Raw genomic sequence first — 13,460 nt, forward strand, 5'->3', positions numbered from 1 at the left:
AAAATTGTGGGACACTTACTCCCGACTGTTCCGACGATTACCTTCACTAGGGCACCGAATCTAGGTATCAAGGTGGCCCCTACCGTAAAACCGTGGAAACAGAATAAGTTGAGTTTTTCAGGAACTTGGCTGAGTTTGAAGGGTTTTTATAAATGTGGAAGGTGTATGGGTTGTAGAATGAATAAAAAACCCCGCCTGACGACTAATGTCCCCTCGACTCAGAACAACTTTAATTGGGAGATAGAAGATTGTCTTACATGTGACTCCAGTGGATTTATCTACCTTCTCCAGTGCCCCTGTAACAGACAATATATAGTACCAAGAGGCCATTCAAAAAAAGAGTGGCCGAACATATTGCCAACATCAGGAAGGGTTATGATAAACATTCCCTATCTAAACATTATAAAGAGATGCATAATCAGGATCCATCAAGTCTGGTGTTTATGGCACTGGAGAAGGTGGAGAAACACTGGAGAGGCGGGGATTTTATCAGACAAATGTCTAGGATAGAAATCAGACGCATTTATGAATTTGGATCTCTACAACCGAAAGGCCTTAATTCGGAGTTGGAAATTTTTGGATTTATGTAGGTTGGGTGTCTCGTGGCCGACGGCACGTCGCATGCTAGGCCGTTTATCGGCTCTGCGACGTGTCCTTGGCTCCGAGATACCCACCCTTCTTTCTCTATCAAATCCGAATAATTGTATCAAACTCTAGGATTCCTATGAAACTTTCAAGATTCCTCACATTTATTATTTATTGTTTTACATTCTTATATTGATATTTTAATCTTGAAAATTTGTTTAATAATATTTTATTATAAAAAGTCATTTTATAAGTGTTAGCAATCCAATATCAAGTTTATATTTCACACAATGATGTATCACACCAATTGGGACATCTGGGCCAAAAAACGCATGTGTCCCCAAAAAAACGCATGGAAACTGCAAGTAAAAAAAAAAATCAAGGCTGTATAGAATTATCCCCTGATTATGTGGGAGGATTCCCTGGCCAACTGGGAGTAGTATGAACAACAGGTGTCCGAGATTTGGGAAGCAGTTAAAGGAATGGATAAAAATGGAGGCAGAGCAGGCAGACACTCGACCACTGAGGAAGGGAGAGTGAATCTACCCAAAACGCGTATGGTGAAACAAGTGATGTACCTGCATTGAAAAGCCTCCGATAATACTGTATGGCCATACAGAAGAAAATTTCTACAGTAAAGGATTAACTATTCTTATCGTCGAAAGCAGCACCGAAGGAAATTGCGGAACAGAGTGGCAACTCCCGCGATCTTTGGAACTCCCGCGAAATTTAAACCAGCTTGGTGTATGGAGCGACTGAATAAGCCGGCAAATATTTAAAGCTCCATTGAAGCAATAGGGAGACAGCAGACGCTAGACGGTAAGCCAAATATCCATTTAAAGTTTTCTTCGATTCAAAGCTCATATTGACCTTAAAAGGATATGCTATAAGAGACTTTTCACATTATCAGGATTCCTGTGGACACTTTATGAACGTGTTGCGCTCCCAGTGAATACACGTACAACATTTTCAGTGACATTCAGTTTCCCAAATTGGGATAGAGCTCTAGAAGATAATACCCCCTCTTTCCCAAATAACAGCATATACTTGAAGTTTTTTGGTGTGATATATATTATTGAATTTATCGACACTAAGGAGTGGTATCGAATATTTCAATATTGAATTTTCTATCGAATATAGTATCGATCATATCTACCACAATATATGTGATTGTAATGTTGTATATTATTGCTACATTGTTCTTAGAAATTTTATTACTTGTATTTTATGGGGATTTAATAAATATTTTCTGCACATGTCAATTTGGTTGCCAAGTGTATGAGTGCTCGCTCATTTTCCTATTACTACATTTGCCTTTTAAGAGAGGGTGGGGTGATTCCCTCTATATGAGCTTGCAGCACCATACCTTAACTACTTGCTAGTGAGCCACCACAACCTACCACTATTTATCGTATATAAAAGTACTTCTCTGATATTTTTAAAATCATTTTCTCCGCTTGTTAATGTCGTCTTTTCAGAATCTCGGTGTCGCTGTATTGGTAGGAATCGGAGTGTATCTTTTAAATCTTCCTTTTATGGCGGTATTTTCAATGTTCATCAAAACATTACAGGTAAACTTCAGCTGTTTTCTAATTTTTTTGTTGATGTGTCTTTAAGGGGGGGGGGGCAATTTACACTTTTTATATTGCCGAACTTTGGTCGGTATTTTACATCAGTGTTTGTGAGCCAAAACCTGGCATTGGGCCTGCAGAATGAAAATGCAATGGGAAGATATGAACCTTGTCCATGGTTTTTGTCCCACATTTGAATCACAAAATACTGAGTAGCCTTCAGGGTTTCCTGTCTGTATAAGATAAAAAGGCTGGAGCGGGTGGGAAAGTATTTGTATCTTTGGTGAAACGCGTCAGCGGGAGCTTCCCAGGATTTACAGAGTGAGGCTCCCCTGATGTTTATATGCGGTGCACGCTATGCTCGCTGACCCTGAGCAGGAGCTAATTCTTATTGCCAACTCAACAAAGTCCACACTCGGATGCCCTGAATGGAATCGATTAACGTGACCTATTCCATATATTTTTCAGCAAAAAAGTCATATTTTAGAAATTATTTACTTGTGTGATATTTTGATATTGATGGATATGCCATCAATATTTGATCAGCGAGAGTCCAACTCCCTGCACAGACACCGATCAGCTGGCGCTCCAGTGAGCTCTGCGGCCTATTTCTAAGCCAGTGACATCATGTTTATCAGTCACATGGCCTAGGCGCAGCTCAGTCCCATTCAAGTGCATAGGGCTGAGCTGTAATACCAAGCACAGGCGCTATACAATGTATGGCACTGTCTTTGGTAAGCCGTGAGTAGACTGTGCCGCTCATCAGAGTCCTGCTGATCAAAGGGTGTGCCAACAGTCAGACCCCCACCAATTGGCCTATTCAGAGAATAGTCCATCAATTTCAAAGTCCAGGACAACAGTGGTGTGCCTAGAGTGTTTGGCACCCGGGGCAGGTCCTTTCTTTGCCCCCCGCCCCCTTCCCCCCAATACTTTTGTACCCCCTCACAGTAGTATTGCCATCATTGTACAACCTTCACAGTAGTTTTGTACAGATGTGTGCCCCCTCACAGTAGTTATGCCCACATTGTGCCCCCCTCACAGTAGTTATGCCTTCAGTTGTAATGCCCTCTTTGTGCCCCCTTCACAGTAATAATCCCCATTGTGCCCCCTTTATAGTAATGCCCACTGTGCCCCCTTCATAGTAATAATGCCCATGTGCCCCCTTTACAGAAATAATGCCCTTTGTGCCCCCTTCATTGTAGTAATGCCCTCTGGCTCTGTGCCCCCTCCATAGTAGAAATGCTCATTGTGCCCTTTCACATTAATAATGCCCTCTGTGCCCCTTCACATTAATAAAGTCCTCTGTGCCCCTTCCTTAGTAATAAAGCCCCCTGTGCCCCCTCTGTATAAAAAAAACTAAAAAATACAGTAACAACTCACCTTGTCCCGTTCCTGAAGCTCACATAACTCTCTTCCCTGCAGGCACAGATTGCTCTGCAGCACTGTCTGGGCAGAGCTTATGCAGATTCCCGAGCTGCAGGCTCCGCCCACACAGGCCGGCAGCATGATTTGTGCCTGCAGGCTGAATGGTGGAGCGGTGAGAAGTCTTCCTGCTTCACCATTCTGTGCGCCGGCTGCCTGAAGGAGGGGGGGAGTGCGGGGAGCTGAGCAGTGAGTGACAGGACCGCAGTCCCAGGGCTCCAGCTACAGTTGTTCCAAATTATTCAACCCCCAATGCTGTAAAGGGTTTTAGGGAATTTAGTGTACATTTGTAATTGTGTTCAGAATGAAATCTTACAAGGACTTTTTAAAGAACCAAATGCAACTAAAATGACATCAATTGTTTTTGTAATCCAGTATTAAATGTTTTTTTTGTGATTTCTTCATTGACACAATTATTCAACTCCTTAAAGACTACCACTCTTAAGAACAGAGGTTCATTCAAGTGTTTTCGATCAGGTATTGAAAACACCTGTGGATGTCAAGGAGAAGCAATCAAGCATAATAAGCACCAATTAGGCAGATTTAAAAGGACTGTGATACTCAGCTCCTTCTAGACATTTACTGGTGTGTTTACAAATATGGTGAAGTCAAGAGAATGGTCCAGGAAGACAAGAGAAGAGGTGATTTCGCTTCACAGGAAGGGCAATGGCTATAAGAAGATTGCAAAGATGTTAAACATACCAAGAGACACCATAGGAAGCATCATTCGCAAATTCAAGGCAAAGGGCACTGTTGAAACGCTACCTGGTCGTGGCAGAAAGAAGATGCTGACTTCGACTGCTGTGCGCTACCTGAAGCGCAAAGTGGAGAAAGTCCCCGTGTGACTGCTGAGGAACTGAAAACAGATTTGTCAGATGTGGGTACTGAAGTTTCAGCTCAGACAATAAGGCGCACACTGCGTAATGAAGGCCTCCATGCCAGAACTCCCAGGCGCACCCCCTTGCTGTCTCCAAAGAATAAGAAGAGTCGACTGCAGTATGCCAAAAGTCATGTGGACAAACCACAAAAGTTTTGGGATAGTGTTCTGTGGACTGATGAAACAAAATTAGAACTGTTTGGGCCCATGGATCAACGCTATGTTTGGAGGAGGAAGAACAAGGCCTATGAAGAAAAGAACACCTTGCCTACTGTGAAGCATGGCGGGGGGTCAATCATGCTTTGGGGCTGTTTTGCTTCTACAGGTACAGGGAAGCTTCAGCGTGTGCAAGGTACCATGAATTCTCTTCAGTACCAGGAGATATTGGATGAAAATGTGATGCAGTCCGTCACAAACCTGAGGCTTGGGAGACGTTGGACCTTTCAACAGGACAATGATCCCAAGCATACCTCCAAGTCCACTAGAGCATGGTTGCAGATTAAAGGCTGGAACATTTTGAAGTGGCCATCGCAGTCACCAGACTTAAATCCGATTGAGAACCTCTGGTGGGACTTAAAGAAAGCAGTTGCAGCGTGCAAGCCTAAGAATGTGACTGAACTGGAGGCTTTTGCCCATGAAGAATGGGCGAAGATACCCGTAGATCGCTGCAAGACACTTGTGTCAAGCTATGCTTCACGTTTAAAAGCTGTTATAACTGGAAAAGGATGTTGTACTAAGTACTAAGATTGAATGTCACTTGGGGGTTGAATAAAACTGATAATGATGTGAGCACAGAAAAGACATTTGTGGTTATTTCATTATAAATGTTATGTTATATTTGTCTGACTTACAAGTGCCTCTTTGATTTAATTGTAAACAAGATGACTGAAATGATCAAAATCAATGTCAAACTGGCCAAAACACTCCAATTTCAGTGGGGGTTGAACAATTTTGAAAACAACTGTATCTGTATTGATGGAAGTGCTCATTGCTTCTGGCACCCCCCTGAGAGCTGACACCCAGGGCGGACCGCCCCCCACGCCACCCCACCCTTAGTACGCCGCTGCCGGACAACTCTACTAAATCTGCTATCCAAATAACTTTGATAATCTGTTTGAATGAGCTGCGGTGTGCTGGAGCTAGCACAGCTCTATACACTTTGTGGTGGCCCAGAAATTAACTGCAAGCTCCTTCCCTCTCAGATGAACAGATATTTTACCTTCAAAACTATGCAACTAAACTGGACATGGACGTAGTTTTCAGCCTCTTCCTTGCTGCATTTCTGCTCACGCTAAATATACGTACTCTAAATGCACACTCTGTTGGGGGGGGGAAAATTCTGACGCTAAAAAGTTCCAGGTTATTAAATGTTTGAGTTCAGCTCCCTAAAACAAGGCACTACAAACTTAAATTTCTGGACCAAGAAAATTCATTTCGATACAAGAATTACAAAAAAACACCTTCCACCATTATACACGGACTCAACTTTTGTATGAAAAAAATGTAAAGTTATGCTATAAATGTTCAAAGTGCAAATTAACATCATTGTATAATGAGGATAAATTGGTAAATTTCTGTTGTACATGTTTATAAAAATTAATGCAGATAGAGAAAAAAGGCCCAATGAACAATTGCTGATTTTGTTTCACAGCCACATTTCCATAGTCTATATATGAAGCCTTATTACTTTTTCCACAGGAGGAGCAGATGAAGCAGAAGGATGGTCGTATAAAGCTCATCTCTGAGATTCTGCAAGGTATAAAGGTGCTGAAGCTCTATGGCTGGGAGAATGCTTTCATGAAGAAAGTTGAAAGCTTTAGGCTGATGGAGCTAAAAGCAGTGAAACAGACGGCACTGTGGCTTTCAGGATCAATGGCGCTGTTTGTGACTTCCCCTTTTTGGGTGAGTATCATAGTTACATAGTTGATTACATAGTTACATAGTTGATATGGTTGAAAAAAGACATAAATCCATCAAGTTCAACCAAGTATAGAGTTCATGAACTACCATATTTTTTTGCCCTATAAGACACACCTGCCCATAAGACGCACCTAGATTTTAGAGGAAAATCTGAAAAAAATATTTTTCGTTATACTTCAGCTAAGACCCCCAATGTTAAAAAACACCCAATTCAGACCTTCCATGCTCTAAAGACTCTCAATCAGACCCCAATGTGAAAATACACCCATTTAGACCTTAGTTTAGAACCTAGTGAAATAAGAGCCCCCAATTCAGACCTTAGATGAGAGTCCGAATGTGAATGACTCCCCCATGCTCAGAGCAGAAAAAATAAAAAAGCAACCCGCTCCGGCTGACTCTTCTGTCATTCAGCTCTCTTCTTGTTTTGCCATGCTGTGCTGTGACCCATCACGCACAGCATGAGGTCACAGAGCACTGACGTCCTCACGACGTGCACAGTCGCAGCACATCACGCGGCCGAGCAAGACCATGATGTGGTGAGTACAGAGCATTCACTGCTTCCCGGTTCTCCTGTATTTGCCCCATAAGACGCACTGACATTTTTCCCCCACCCCCTGCTTTAGGGGGAAAAAGTGCGTCTTATATGGAGAAAAATACGGTAGTTTTATAGTTTTTGTTCCAAGATTATGTATCTGCCTATCCCTTAGTTAGAAAATAATGATTTATTAAAGTAATCAGACTTGTAGGGTAAATATGACTGTTTTTGATAGCTGAACCTCATCAGTATTACTGGACATGCAGGACATTACTCAGACCTAAGGAGATGCCTTGGCTGTACAAGTAGCTGTCAAGCCGTGCACTAGGAGCAGTGCTGCACAAATCTGCGCTTTATACAGAATTATTATTGACTCTCTTACACTGGATCATCTGTACTCTCTGTTAATTGAATTGAAGGCGCCCAAAGTCAACTCTCTGTACAATAAGCAGGTGAATTAGTTATTAGTGTCATCGTATGTAATACAGATTAACTAACTACTTTGCCTGGATGCGCACTGTCAACTCTATGGGTCATGTACCAAAAGCAAAACAGCAGAAAGGCCCACATTTGTAACCCATCTCTTAGAGTAGAAGTAAAAAAAACTAACACTTAGTACCTTCCCTTTTTTAACAAGCGTTTTATTTTAATGGTAATCATTGTAAAATAAGTTGAGCCAAAAAATCAGATCAGACAAAAAACATAAATAAAAGAACTTGCCTCCTGCTCTGGACAGCACCGCCACTCAGAAGATCCAGTGCACTCCTCCTGCATTACTGCACTGTGACCTAACATTGCACAGCATCAGGTCATGGTGCACGCGTACGTGCAGTACATCCTGGAGTCGTACGCTGTCAGGACACAGTCCGGTGCCTGAAGACCAGGGAGCGGTGAGTAAAGCCAAGGAAATGCACATTATAAACACTGCTCCCCAGTTCTACTGTACTAATAGGCGCATAAGCGCCTATTAGTATTTGCATTATAAGAACAGCTGATTTTTCCCCAGTTTTGGGTGGAAAATTGCGTCTTATAGTGCAGGGGAATACATTGTGTTAATTTATGCTGTGGACTTCAACCTTTCCAATACAGAGGATGAAATCCGTGGCAGATCCGTTTCTATTGTGCCAGATGTTGTCAGAGAAAATGGATCCATCTCAATTGACTTACATTGTGTGTCAGGACAGATCCGTCTCGTTCCGCATCCCAGGACAGACAGAAAAATGCTGCAGAGACTGATCGGAGGCAAACTGATGCATTCTGAGCGGATCCTTTTCCATTCAGAATGCATTAGTGCCAAACTTATCTGTTTTGGACCGCTTGTGAGAGCCCTGAACGGATCTCGCAAACGGAAATCCAAAGACCCCTTTCACACGGGCGAGTATTCCGCGCGGGTGCAATGCGTGATGTGAACGCATTGCACCCGCACTGAATCCGGACCCATTCATTTCTATGGGGCTGTGCACATGAGCTGTGATTTTCACGCATCACTTGTGCGTTGCGTGAAAATCGCAGCATGCTCCATATTCTGCGTTTTACACGCAACGCAGGCCCCATAGAAGTGAATGGGCCGTGTGAAAATCGCAAGCAAGTGCAGATGCGGTGCGATTTTCACGCATGGTTGCTAGTTGACGATCGGGCTGGGGACCCGATCTGTATTATTTTCCCTTATAACATGGTTATAAGGGAAAATAATAGCATTCTGAATACAGAATGCAAAGTAAAATAGTGATGGAGGGGTTAAAAATAAAAAAAATTAACTCAAAGTCCACTTGATCGCGTAGTTGTGGATCTCTGTCTTCTTCTGTAATGTTGAGCTGTAATGTTGCACGCACGTGAGAAAAATCGGCATGTTTGGTACCCACAAGAAGTTCGGGTTTGGGTTAGGTGTTCTGTAGATTGTATTATTTTCCCTTATAACATGGTTATAAGGGAAAATAATAGCATTCTGAATACAGAATGCATAGTACAATAGGGCTGGAGGGGTTAAGAAAAAAATAAATAAATATTTAACTCGCCTTAATCCACTTGATCGCGCAGCCGGCATCTCTTCTGTCGTCTTCTTTGCTGTGCACAGGAATAGGACCTTTGATGACGTCACTGTGCTCATCACATGGTCCAATCACATGGTTCATCACCATGGTGAGGGACCATGTGATTGGATCATGTGATGTGACGTCACCACAGGTCCTTAGCCAGCAGCTCAACATTACAGAAGGAGACAGAGATCCGCAACTACGCGATCAAGTGGACTCGGTGAGTTATTTTTTTTTATTTTTAACCCCTCCTTCACTATTTTACTTTGCATTCTGTATTCAGAATGCTATTATTTTCCCTTATAACCATGTTATAAGGGAAAATAATACAGATTGGGTCCCCAGCCCGATCGTCACCTAGCAACCGTGCGTGAAAATCGCACCGCATCCGCACTTGCTTGCGGATGCTTGCGATTTTCACGCGGCCCCATTCACTTCTATGGGGCCTGCGTTGCGTGAAAAACGCAGAATATAGAGCATGCTGCGATTTTCACGCAACGCACAAGTGATGCGTGAAAATCACAGCTCATGTGCACAGCCCCATAGAAATGAATGGGTCAGGATTCAGTGCGGGTGCAATGCGTTCAACTCGCGCATTGCACCCGGCGCGGAATACTCGCCCGTGTGAAAGGGGCCTAACACATGCAGATTTTGCTGTGGATTCAGTTCAGAAATTCCACCGAGACTACAGGTATAGACTTGCAATCAGGGAGTGCATCATAAAACACTGATGCAGTCGGTCCAGGAGATGCACCGTTTCCCAGACTGAGCACAGTTGTGTGAATCATCCCTAATTTATGCATAGTCTCACGTTTCAAGGCTGCAAAAATGTTATCCTGTACAGTGGAGGCATGAAACCCCAGCTGCAATGTTCAACCATCTTGATATATAGTGAGTTCTTAACTTGTTTTAATTGCAGAAATGACAATTTTTCCATTTTGTGATTGGATGACCAGGTTTCGCTCGGCATGTTTGGTGTTTTCTTAGCACTTGATGAGACAAACATTCTGGATGCTCAAAAGGCTTTTGTCACCGTCATGTTACTTAATATTCTCAGGATCCCACTTCGTATGTTCCCGTGGGCCATTGTGTTGACCGTACAGGTATGTATCACGTTAGCAGAATGTGTGCTCAGCAACTGAGGTTTGTGCTGACTTTGCTCTCTTCTGTCTCCTTTAGTCGGCCGTATCTCTGAGACGCTTGGCAAAATTTTTCTCAGAAGAGGAACTGGAACCCAGCAATGTGGAGACATTAGACTCTACTAGCAGTACGTGACCGGTCAGAAGTGTCTTCATAAGGCTTTTTTCCCACGTCAGTCATTCACAGATGTGTGCGGTCTATGGTCCCCATGGACTGCTCACGTATCCATTGACTCTAATCAGTGTTTACCACGAAAGCATGCACTATTTTGTCCGTGATCCCTCACTCACATTATAGTCTGTGGGTCAGTGAAAACAACAGATACAACATGGATCCCATCCATGTTTGGTCCGTGGTTTTCACGGATCATTGCTAGAAGATGCTGTGGATAGTAATTTTCAGCCCATGTTCAGAAACATAGATGATGTGGATGAAAAATCAGTGTTACAGATGAAACACTGACAGTGCCGTCATGGATATGACATGGACTCGTGAATGAAGCCTACATGTAGACTTAATGTAAAAATTTTATTCTAACCTGTTTTATCCTGAACATATCCTCTATGCATATATACACTGCTCAAAAAAATAAAGGGAACACAAAAATAACACATCCTAGATCTGAATTAATTAAATATTCTTCTGAAATACTTTGTTCTTTACATAGTTGAATGTGCTGACAACAAAATCACACAAAAATAAAAAAATGGAAATCAAATTTTTCAACCCATGGAGGTCTGGATTTGGAGTCACACTCAAAATTAAAGTGGAAAAACACACTACAGGCTGATCCAACTTTGTAATGTCCTTAAAACAAGTCAAAATGAGGCTCAGTAGTGTGTGTGGCCTCCACGTGCCTGTATGACCTCCCTACAACGCCTGTGCATGCTCCTGATGAGGTGGCGGACGGTCTCCTGAGGGATCTCCTCCCAGACCTGGACTAAAGCATCTGCCAACTCCTGGACAGTCTGTGGTGCAACGTGACGTTGGTGGATAGAGTGAGACATGATGTCCCAGATGTGCTCAATTGGATTCAGGTCTGGGGAACGGGCGGGCCAGTCCATAGCATCAATGCCTTCATCTTGCAGGAACTGTTGACACACTCCAGCCACATGAGGTCTAGCATTGTCTTGCATTAGGAGGAACCCAGGGCCAACCGCCCCAGCATATGGTCTCACAAGGGGTCTGAGGATCTCATCTCTGTACCTAATGGCAGTCAGGCTACCTCTGGCGAGCACATGGAGGGCTGTGCGGCCCTCCAAAGAAATGCCACCCCACACCATGACTGACCCAATGCCAAACCGGTCATGCTGGAGGATGTTGCAGGCAGCAGAACGTTATCCACGGCGTCTCAAGACTCTGTCACGTCTGTCACATGTGCTGTGTGAACCTGCTTTCATCTGTGAAGAGCACAGGGCGCCAGTGGCGAATTTGCCAATCTTGGTGTTCTTTGGCAAATGCCAAACGTCCTGCACGGTGTTGGGCTGTAAGCACAACCCCCACCTGTGGACGTCGGGCCCTCATATCACCCTCATGGAGTCTGTTTCTGACCGTTTGAGCAGACACATGCACATTTGTGGCCTGCTGGAGGTCATTTTGCAGGGCTCTGGCAGTGCTCCTCCTGTTCCTCCTTGCACAAAGGCGGAGGTAGCGGTCCTGCTGCTGGGTTGTTGCCCTCCTACGGCCTCCTCCACATCTCCTGATGTACTGGCCTGTCTCCTGGTAGCGCCTCCATGCTCTGGACACTACGCTGACAGACACAGCAAACCTTCTTGTCACAGCTTGCATTGATGTGCCATCCTGGATAGGCTGCACTACCTGAGCCACTTGTGTGGGTTGTAGACTCCGTCTCCTGCTACCACTAGAGTGAAAGCACCGCCAGCATTCAAAAGTGACCAAAACATCAGCCAGGAAGCATAGGAACTGAGAAGAGGTCTGTGGTCACCACCTGCAGAAACACTCCTTTATTGGGGGTGTCTTGCTAATTGCCTATAATTTCCACCTGTTGTCTATCCCATTTGCACAACAGCATGTGAAATTGATTGTCACTCAGTGTTGCTTCCTAAATGGACAGTTTGATTTCACAGAAGTGTGATTGACTTGGAGTTACATTGTGTTGTTTAGGTGTTCCCTTTATTTTTTTGAGCAATGTGTGTGTGTATGTGTATATGTGTATATATATATATATATTTCCTTTATCTGCCAGTTAAAGCGAGATATTGACTCGTATGCTTTTTTTCTAATCTGTTTTTTATTTTCTGATTTACAGATTTATTTTTTAATTCAATGTCCTGAACATGATTATGGGGGCGGCCATTTTGCCTGAGCTGTTCTTAACAGCATTAAGGGTACTTTCACACTTGCGTTTTTCTTTTCCGGCATAGAGTTCCGTCACAGGGGCTCTATACCGGAAAATAACTGATCAGGTATATCCCCATGCATTCTGAAAGGAGAGAAATCCATTCAGGATGTCTTCAGTTCAGTCATTTTGACTGATCATGCAAAAGATAAAACCGTAGCATGCTACGGTTTTATCTCCGGACAAAAAAACGGAAGACCTTGCTTGAATGCCGGATCCGGAATTTTTCCCCTATTAGGATTGCATTAGTGCCATTCAAAATACTGTAACGCCGGATCCATCCTTCCGGTCTGCGCATGCGCACACCGGTAAAAATGTGGGGAAAAAATACAAGACTGATCCGTCTGTCCGTATGACAAGCAGAGAGACGGATCCATTCTTTCAATGCATTTGTGAGACGGATCCGCATTCAGATGCGTCTCAAAAATGCTTTCAGTCACATCCAGATCGGTGGATCCGGCGACGGAACTGCCTGCTGGATCACACTGCCTCAAGTGTGAAAGTAGCCTTAGAAAGCAATTCATTAAGAAAATTGCTTTACGGCATTCACATGGGCCATAGACACTGGTCTGGCAGGAATCTCAGTGACTTCTATGGGAGAGTTTTCTAGGCAGGCTCTGCGACCTGTGCAGTGGACATTCTACAAGGAAAAAATATATAAAATGTGACGATCGCCTATTGTGAATGATGGATCCTGTCTTATCTGTACACAGAGGTGATATCATTACAGGCAGGATTAGAATGACAGATAAGCAGATAACTGCAGTAAAGTGATCTCTACAGACCAAGAAGTGGCATCAATTATTAGGCTTAGTGGCCAGTGAGAAAACTGCAGGATTTTATGGTTTTTGTTTAAATATAGATATTGAAAAATTAAAAATATCATAAGAAAATTAATTAAAAACTTGATCATTAGAATAGCAGAGTTAGGTGCAGCTGACATTAGCACATCGCTGATGTCGGCCAGTTTAATACTGAAAGTTCTAGTGACAGAAACCCTTTAACCAATAGGTCTTTT

General features: G+C 43.3%; 1 protein-coding gene across 1 annotated transcript in view; it reads left to right on the plus strand.

Moving 5' to 3' along the window:
• LOC121007528 (multidrug resistance-associated protein 1-like) overlaps positions 1 to 13,460 on the plus strand; it is a 150,252-nt gene that overhangs the window by 79,334 nt on the left and 57,458 nt on the right. Inside the window, exons 12-15 of the mRNA XM_040439516.1 lie at positions 2,064 to 2,156; positions 6,154 to 6,357; positions 9,900 to 10,046; positions 10,123 to 10,210. Coding sequence (XP_040295450.1) covers positions 2,064 to 2,156; positions 6,154 to 6,357; positions 9,900 to 10,046; positions 10,123 to 10,210 — 532 coding nt within the window. The remainder of the gene's footprint in view (positions 1 to 2,063; positions 2,157 to 6,153; positions 6,358 to 9,899; positions 10,047 to 10,122; positions 10,211 to 13,460) is intronic.

Source organism: Bufo bufo, chromosome 7, assembly GCF_905171765.1.
Source record: "Bufo bufo chromosome 7, aBufBuf1.1, whole genome shotgun sequence".
NCBI classification, from domain to species: Eukaryota; Metazoa; Chordata; class Amphibia; order Anura; family Bufonidae; genus Bufo; species Bufo bufo.